Genomic DNA, 9564 nt, shown 5'->3' with positions numbered 1-9564 from the left:
TATATATATAAGGCATGTGTGTACATATAGTGTTAGGTACATGGCTTAGTGATTAGCATATTTGGCTCATGGTCATAAGGTTGTGAGTTCAATTCCTGGTGATGCATTGTGTCTTTGAGCAAGACACTTTATTTCACATTGCTCCAGTTCACTCAGATGGCAAATTTGAGTAGTACCTGTATTTCAAAGCACCAGCATTGTCACATTCTGTGTCATGCTGAACCACCCTGAGAATTACATTGTGGCTATGTATGTCTGTGGAGCGTTCAGCCACTTGCACATTAATTTAATGAGCAGATTGTTCCATTGATCAGATCAACAGGACAACTGGAACCTTCGTCATAATAAACTGACGATGCTAGTTATACAGACACACACATATATTAGAAGCTCCAAGGAAGCTTTATGGTAAAGTACTAGCACTCAGCTCTGAGTGCACTACATCTTATAGAAGAAACAGCCATTAGCTAATGAAGCTGATTATGTAATTCCTGCTCTCTTGTCATTTCTTTAATTTCATTTAACATTCTGTGACCACCTAACTCTTTATTATGAAGCATATGTTTATTGAGTTCTAGCACAAGGTTATTGGTATCACTTTTCCTAGCAAAATCTTAACACACACACACATACACACACAAGCAAAATAGTTAGTTGTAAAATCTTATGAAGAGACCAGAGAAGTAACTATACTAAACAATAATGCCAGTTGCTACATCAAAGTGGCTGTTGAATGTTACTACTAGTTTAACCCCTGGCTGTGTCTCCGCCAGCTGGTTATTGGTGTGACTCTGCACCCTTTAGCAGGTAGCAGGATCGCAAAACTGACTCAGTTTCAAGCTATTTGACTGATCCTCAGCCACAAGCATCTGTACACCAGAGTGATAGCCAGAGTCTACTAACATTAACATAGTGACCATCAGTCACTGATTTGCAACAAGCAAAATAGTTAGTTGTAAAATCTCATGAAAAGACCAGAGTACTAACTATACGAAACAGTAAAGCCAGTGGTCACATCAAAGTGGCTGTTGAATGTTACTACTAGTTTAACCCCAGGCAGATTCTCTGCCAGCTCGTTGTCGGTTATTGGTAGGGGTTCGCTTTCCCTGCTAACAATATATTGTATACAAAGGGTGCAGAGTTTCAATATGCATTACATGCTCATACCAGCACCATCTTCTCTCTTGCACACTTGATCTAATTCTTTTTATGCCCAGTTTTTTTTTTCTTTCTCAGTGTATTTGTATTATCTTACACTGCACATCCAACAGAGCATACTTCATTTCTTTCCAGTTTTCTCAAGCCCTTTGCATTCAAGACCCATGCCCCACCACCATGCAGTATCACAGTCCTAACACAAGCCTCATATGATCTACCTGTCACTCTGAAGGGAAAAAACATTTTTGCCTGCAGCAGCAGAAGTTGACTAAACTTTCCCCAGCCTATTCTTAATCTGATTGCTATAATTTCAGAGTAACTACTTCCCTTGGTAATTACATTTCCTAGGTAATAAAAGCTGTCAGCTACTTCTAGTAAGCCACCCAGGCATTAAAGAGAATCTGTTTTCAGGGTACTCATAGTATGTACTGCACTAGTGTATCTACCACATGTGAAGCTACTGTTCTCTGATGGTTAGCCTGTCATTCCATTACATCTCTTCTCCATGATCCACATATGGAGTATATACCTACCCCTTTGCTGCATTTCGAGCAAGGCCATTTCCCTGAAGATACCAGGTTCTTGTCCTCAGGCGTATTTACTAAAACCTTTGTCTTTGCTAAGTTTACCGTAAGACCTCAATTCTATGTTTGACTTCCAATCCTGACATTTTCTCTCTAATTTCCTTATAGATTCAGCTTTGAGAACTAGATCATTAACAGAAATGGGTTTACATGAGCATCCATTCTTAAACTTCTCTTTAATGGCCTGTGGGACTATAATGAATAGGAGAGAGCTGAGAACTAAATCTTGAAGAATTCATACCTTCACTCTAAATTTCTTCACTGAAATCACTGCTGACTTTCACTTTACTTACTGCATCTTTGCATATAGCTTGTAGAACTTTCACAAGCCATTTCATCAATTCCTAGTTTCCTCAGTAACCACCAAATTACTGAACATGAACCTTGTGAAACACATTCTCCAAATCAACAAAAGTCAGGAACAGCAGTTTACTTTTTGCCAAGTATTTCTCTTGTGTTTGTAGTACCTTTTCTAGTTATTAAGGCAAACTCTCTCATCTAGTTCTACTTTATTAATCATAGCTCAATTATGTCATGACTCTCTCAATGACCTTCATAACCTGTTCCACTAGTTTTAATTCTCTACTGTTGCTTCTTTCTAAGGCATCCCCTTGCTACAACACTCATTGGGTATGACACCTTACTGTATGACTTAATTAATTATCCAAGTGGTAATCATTTACCCTATCTCATCAGATATTTTGATCATCTCTGCACCTTTCCTTGATAGATCACAGCTTTCTCTCTTTTCATGTCCTTGTCTTGAATACTTCACCTACCATTCTACGTTCAACTTGAATTGCTCGTCCCTCTGTAGGGTCACATACATACAGATATACATACATGCATGCATGCATATGGACATACAGACAGATATGGTGAGTATTTGTCTGTGTATGTATATATATATATATATATATATTATTTTGCATGTCTTTTACTATTTGATGAAATTTTCATCATTGCATCCAGCATGCACATATACCTTTTTTCTCCCATTTTTAGACCTGTTAATTCTTTAAATTCACCTATTATCAGAGCAACATCCAATCAGATTCCCTATGCTTCTTGCACGTCATGATTCTGAAGAACTGGCACGATGCATGGACCTACTGTCGGAGTAAATTTAATGGAGATTTAGCCACCATTGACAATTAGTAAGTGAAAAAAACCTTATGTTTTTATTTCTAATTTATGTATACTAGTTTTCAATGGTAGTGTGGGTGAGTCTGAGGGACAAGGAAAGCAATCTTCATGAATGGTAAGTTGAAAGAGAAAGAAGCTGTCTTTCTTCTGTTGCTATAGTAAGAAGCAGTGCAGCAATGTAGCACATTTCAAAGGCAGCGAGCTGGCAGAAACGTTAGCATACTGGTCGTAATGCTTAGCGGTATTTCGTCTGCCGTTACGTTCTGAGTTCAAATTCCGCCGAGATCAACTTTGCCTTTCATCCTTTTGGGGTTGATAAATTAAGTTCCAGTTCAGCACTGGGGTCGATGTAATCGACTTAATACCTGTGTCTGTCTTTGTTTGTTCCCTCCATGTTTAGCCCCTTGTGGGCAATAAAGAAATAAGAAACGTTAGCACGCCAGGCAAAATGCTTAGCGGTATTTTGTCTGTCTTTACGGTCTGAGTTCAAATTCCGCCGAGGTCGACTTTCAGGGTCGATAAATTAAGTACCAGTTGTGTACTGTGATTGATCTAATCAACTGGCCCCCTCCCAAAAATTTCGGCCCTTGTGCCAAGAGTAAAAACGAATGTATCACATTTTAAGGTTTCAAAGCAGAAACCTGGTTTGTAAACTAGTTATAGTGTGGACTCCTCTAGAAATACCCAGTGCATGATAGTGGTGTTAGATTGGCCTACAGATAAAATCTATCGTTTAAGTCATTATACATGTGTAAGCTTACTTAGTCTAACTGGAAATATTGCTTTATGTTCAAATCCAAGGTTTACAAGAGTATATGATCAGCAACTAGTTTATTGTAATTCTGAATTTCATTGAACTTCCTTTTTGCCCTCCACCCCTATCCATCCCAGTATCCCCCTACCTTATGCTAAAACATCTTTTAATCACTGAACGGCTTGATCAAGTAATCAAATCTTCCTTAAATTACAGCTTATCATTTTCAGATAAGAAAAAGTGGGAGTTTATAGTGGATGAATGTAGCCCTTGAATATTCAATGGAATGTCTATGGCTGGAATGTCTTTGATCATAGGTTTGATTGATCTGGATTGACTCGGGGCTCAAAAATCAACAACAATATCTTCAAATCTTACTGGGCTTGACTTTAGCTTTCATTTACTCCATGTTAATAAAACACTAATATAATACTATGAATAATACAGTGAACTATTTCCTTTTATAAAAAATTAGAATTATGTCTAATCAAAAGAAATCCTCTCATGTTCATGGTAGAAACCATATACACAGACATCCCAGAAATAAATAGACGCCATCATTTTTGGAAGATTTATTCTCAGAAACAAGATAATGTCATTTGATGCATTTGAATACTTAATCTAGTAAACATGCCCTGTACACAATGCATTATCAAGCGTAAAGCACTAAATAGTGTCTGCACTGATAAAGTGGTATAAAGAGATATGTCTATTTACTTTTGAAATATCTGTGTAGACTAAATACTTTGCAGTATTTAGTTTCAATTATCTATTCTGTGATTTCAAATCTAATAGGAATCTCATTCTTTCTGAGAGCCAGTATATAGAAATCCAATAAGATAGGACCAAGCTTGTCTTCTGTACATCTGTCCTCTCAGAAATTAGCCTCATCCCCAATCAACATATACGCTTATCAAAGAAAGAAATTATAATCAGTTATATACTCTCCTCATTTCAGTAAAAAGCAGCAGAGTGCTAATCAAGGAATTCTGTCTCATGGTCCACCTTACTGGATATCCCCAGAATCTAGTAAAGGACCATTTCAGAACTGGAAGGATAACGAAAAAGGTAAGTAGTTATTACTGCTCTACTTTCTTGTTATTTACAGTCCAACAGTCCAGTTGCCCTTTTTCTTTTTTTTTTTTTTTTTGGTCAGATAGATGGAAGTTGATTTGTTCCTTTGTTTGTGCACATTTTTTATCTTTCCCTTGTTTCAGTCATTAGACTGCAGCCATGCTGGGGTACTTCCTTCAAGAATGATTTTTTTAGTAGAATGAATCTACTGCACTACTTATTTTTTTAAACCTGATACTCATTCTATTAGTCTCTTTTGTTGAACTTCTAAGTTAGTGGGGATGTAAACACACCAACACTGGTTGTCAAGCAGTGGTGGCGGTGGGAGGAACAGACACAAAGACACACACACACAAACATAAAAGACAGGCTTCATTCAGTTTCTGTCTATCAAATCCACTCACAAAGCTTTGGTCAGCCCAAGGTTATAGAAGAAAACACTTGCCCAAAGTGCCATGCATTGTGACTGAACCTGGAATTATATGGTGGGGAAGCAAGCTTATTACCTATAACTTAAATGTAATACATATTTCCTTGTTGGGCACAAATGTAGATGTAGGGCATGTACTACTTTATTGGAACACATATTTCATGGTAACAACACATGTATTTGACTACAGTGGCATGTGTTTCACTGTTGCAGCACTTTCTGTAGTTCAGATGCTCATTTTATTGTTCAGACAAACATTTCATTGCTGAGGCATTGTTGGAAATCACATTTAATTATTGAAGTGCATGTTTCGTTGATGAACGTATATTTCATATTTATAGGATACACATTTCAGAATCACAACATAGATTTTACCATTAGTTCCTCTTTTTAAATTGTGAGTCATACATTTTCTTGCTGGGACATATATTTCATTTTTGTTGTTATGTATGTCATTTCTGAGACACACATTTCATAGTAGGGAAAATATTTATGGCATTTTGGTATGGTCTTTTACATTCTGAGTTCAAATACTTTTTTGGTCAACTCTGCCTTTCAGGGATGTTCAAATAAAGTACCAGTCAAACACTAATGTCAATTTAATTTTCCTATGAAGCATCCTCATTGTGAATGGTTTAATAGCAGAGGTAAAAGAAAAAGATGCAGAACTTATGGCATGTTGTTAGTTTGCCCAACAACCAGATGTAACTCACTGACCTTTTGCTCCAGGTGTGCTGTTCTGTGTGTGGAGGCGCAATGGCCCAGTGGTTAGGGCAGTGGACATGCGGTCATAGGATCGCGGTTTCTATTCCCAGACCGGGCCTTGTGAGTGTTTATTGAGCGAAAACACCTAAAGCTCCATGAGGCTCAGCAGGGGATAGTGGCGAACCCTGTTGTACTCTTTCACCACAACTTTCTCTCACTCTTACTTCCTGTTTCTGTTGTGCCTGTAATTCAAAGGGTCAGCCTTGTCACACTGTGTCATGCTGAATATCCCCGAGAACTACGTTAAGGGTACACATGTCTGTGGTGTGCTCAGCCACTTGCACGTTAATTTCACGAGCAGGCTCTTCCGTTGATCGGCTCAACTGGAACCCTCGACGTTGTAAGCGACAGAGTGCCAACAACAAGTTGTTCTGTAGCTTGTTGAGGAACACACAATGCAAACTAAAGAGCTATAATTCATCTTATTGAGTGTAGGAAAGTGAGAGGGTTAGAACTTGTGAAAATAAACTATACCTTTTGCACAGCCACATAGTTTTTTCATTTTGTGTAGTTATGTTGTTGTTTAGACCCATGTCAGTCCTATAAGTTCTCTTGCTTTGTACGTTGTTTTGCTTTCATTACTAAGTCTTTGATATATTTTGTAAATGTCATTGAGATGTTATTGGTAATTCCTGGTAGTTTACCTCCACTTTGTGTGTGTGTGTATGTGTGTGTGTGTGTGTGTGTGTGTTTATGTTGTATGTATCAGTTAATTGTATTTGATCATTTTTTAAAATAAAAATGTAGATGAAGATTTTTAAAAGATACTAATTTTAGTTTATTTTTAAGGCATGTTTCTTGATGTATGAATGTTTTATAGAGGAAGGTCAGGTGGATTAAGACAAAGTGTGGTTGAGAGGATAGTTCTAAGAGCATTGTTGATGTGACGTATACAATATTGTCACCTGAAATGTGACGTATACTATATTGTCAACTGAAATGTGACGTATACAAAATTGTGACCTGAAACAAGCATACAGTTACAGTTTGTGGTTAAGAAATTTAATGACAGATGTAGAACATTGTATGGTCAGGGATGTGAAAGAATGTTTGTTGCAAACAAATAACTTATATTTAAGAATGCAATATAAGACGCTATTAACAAATTGTAATCATTAAATATAATGAAACATTTCCTTTTGCTGGATTTCTTTCATCCATTTTTCTCTTTCCAATTCCTGCAGATGATTTAACTAATTCAATGTGCCTTGCTATTGAAAGTGGTTCAATGAAAAAGTGGATAAGAATTTCCTGCCTACATGATGCCTATTTCATTTGTACCAGAAGCTTAGATGCAACAAAAAATACAACCTTATCTCCACCAGTTACAAGCTCAGGTCATTCAGCAACAACAATAGCAACCACACCTGCAATACCAACTGTTGAAACAAACGTTACTTTTTCATGCCCAGAAGATTGGAAATTTTTCCGTAATTCCTGCTACAAGGTAAATTAGATTTTACATTGAAAATTTGTACAAACAGTTGAAGGTTAGCAGGGGAGATGGGGGGCGTCCAGTTATAGAAAGGTTAGTTTTGTCTGGTCCATACAAGCATTGAAAAGTGAACATTAAAAAGAGGATGATGTATGTGTCTGTGAATGTATTGTGTGTGTGTGTGTAGAAATGCTCGAAATGCTCTTGGGTGTTAATCATTTCAATGTGGGAGAAAAAATTGCCTTAAGATGGTAATTTGAAAGACTCCTCAAGTAGAGACAAACCAAAGAATAAGTGAAATGAAGCAGTCTGGACAATGATGGGTCTTACTAGAGAGATGACATAGAATTATAACACACAAATGTGTTGCAGATTCATGGGAAAACAACCGTATGGTTGTTGATGAGGATGATGTTGATCTTTGAGACAATAAGAATAAAGACAATATAGCACCGCCATTGCCACACAATTGCCAACAATGATCACACACACTACACACACATGCGTATACATATAGATAGATGGTTAGATAGATACACAGACACATATGATGAGATTCTATACAGTTTCCCTCTAACAAATTCCACTCACAAGGCATTTATCAATTCACGTTTACTGTAGAAGACACTTGTTCAAGTTGTCACTTTGTAGAATCAAACCCAGAACCACATTGTAGCAATGTGAACTGCTTTACCAAATGGCTAGGCCTACTTGTTTTATATAGTTGTAAAACTTGTCTAAATATTTTCTTATATTTTCAGGAATTTTACACCGGCCTACATGGATTAAAATGGATTGATGCATTGCTTTCGTGTAAAGAGCATTCAGCCCTTCTGGTTAGCCTTGAATCAGATGAAGAATTGATGTTTCTTCGGACCAATGTAATGAAGTAAACCAATCACAGATCTTTCTACTTCTTTGATTTATGAAAATTGCTTGCTTAGATCTCTCTTTCTCCTTCTCTCTCTCTCTCTCTCTTTTTAGACACCCACTTTCTCATTCTTTTTGTTCTACTCTTACTGCTGCTACTTCATAGTTTTCTGTTTCCTGTTTTTTTTTTTTTATATATAAATGTGATCTGGACACCACTAAGGTCATGTCTGTGGTGTCAATGTCCTCCTCTTTCATTTATTCTCAATCTTGTATGAGTTCTGAGAGCATTGTTGATGTGACGTATACTATATTGTCTTAGACAGCATGGAAAATAGGTGGAATACAATATAGGCTGACCACCGTTCTTTAATTCCATCTCTTGAAATATTATTATTATTCTTTAGCATCAAATCAACCCTAAATTGAGTAGACCTATGATCAAAAGCAATCCAACCAAGAACACATCTTTTCAGATCATCATCATAACCATTTAGCATCCCTTTTACCCTACCAGCATGGTTTTGATGGCTCAACAGGAACTGATAAGCCAAGAGGCTGCGTGAAGTTCCAGTGTCTGAACTTTGGCATCATTTTTATAACTGGATGCACTTCCTTATGCCAACCACTTTACAGAGTGTACTGGGTGCTTTTCTCATGACACTATACAAAAAAACTACATTATTCAATAAATATCTTTTTTTCGCCAAAATGAGGAAGATTTGGCTTCTTTTTCAAATTTCTAATAGACCAGTGACGTCTTCAGGGTTCCCTAATTCATTCAATGTCCTAAATTATTGTAATCGACAAAACACTCATCACCCTTCTCCAGCAGAGAAATCAAACAAGCACCTTAATTCTTACGGGGTCCTCTTTCTGGGAATTTTAAGAACAGTGTTGATTTAATTTTACTATAGTCATTCTGAATGAAGTGTACAATAAAGCTTTGACATAAACATGCATCATCATCACCATCACTATCATTGTCCTCATCATCACATCCATCTTCACTATCATCATGATTATTATCATCCTTTCTATATTCATTTGTTTTCATTCTTTTGTTGCTTAGACAAGACATGTAAAGCAGTATTCTATAGTCAGAAGACCTTCATGACACCAAATGCTTACTTATTTTCAAGTAAGGTATTTTACTCTACATCTTTGCCATGTTGATCCACTGATCTACTGAACATTTTGTTTATGTGGCCATAGATATGTCACTAATACCTTACTTGGACACAAATAAAGGTTGGCAACAGGAAGGGCATCCAGCCATAGAAAATCTGCTTCAATAAATTCCATCTGACCCATATGAGCATGGCAAGGTGGACATCAAATGACAATG

General features: G+C 36.9%; 1 protein-coding gene across 1 annotated transcript in view; it reads left to right on the top strand.

The window, feature by feature from the left end:
* The window catches only part of LOC106883728 (macrophage mannose receptor 1), a 299961-nt gene that overhangs the window by 218724 nt on the left and 71673 nt on the right, over nucleotides 1-9564 (top strand). Inside the window, exons 24-27 of the mRNA XM_052968739.1 lie at nucleotides 2781-2899; nucleotides 4601-4710; nucleotides 7096-7358; nucleotides 8108-8235. Of these exons, the coding sequence (XP_052824699.1) occupies nucleotides 2781-2899; nucleotides 4601-4710; nucleotides 7096-7358; nucleotides 8108-8235 (620 nt within the window). The remainder of the gene's footprint in view (nucleotides 1-2780; nucleotides 2900-4600; nucleotides 4711-7095; nucleotides 7359-8107; nucleotides 8236-9564) is intronic.

Source organism: Octopus bimaculoides, chromosome 6 (genome assembly GCF_001194135.2).
Source record: "Octopus bimaculoides isolate UCB-OBI-ISO-001 chromosome 6, ASM119413v2, whole genome shotgun sequence".
Taxonomy (NCBI): domain Eukaryota; kingdom Metazoa; phylum Mollusca; class Cephalopoda; order Octopoda; family Octopodidae; genus Octopus; species Octopus bimaculoides.
The sequence above is the reverse complement of the archived record's forward strand: the minus strand, read 5'-3'. Positions and strand labels throughout refer to the sequence as shown.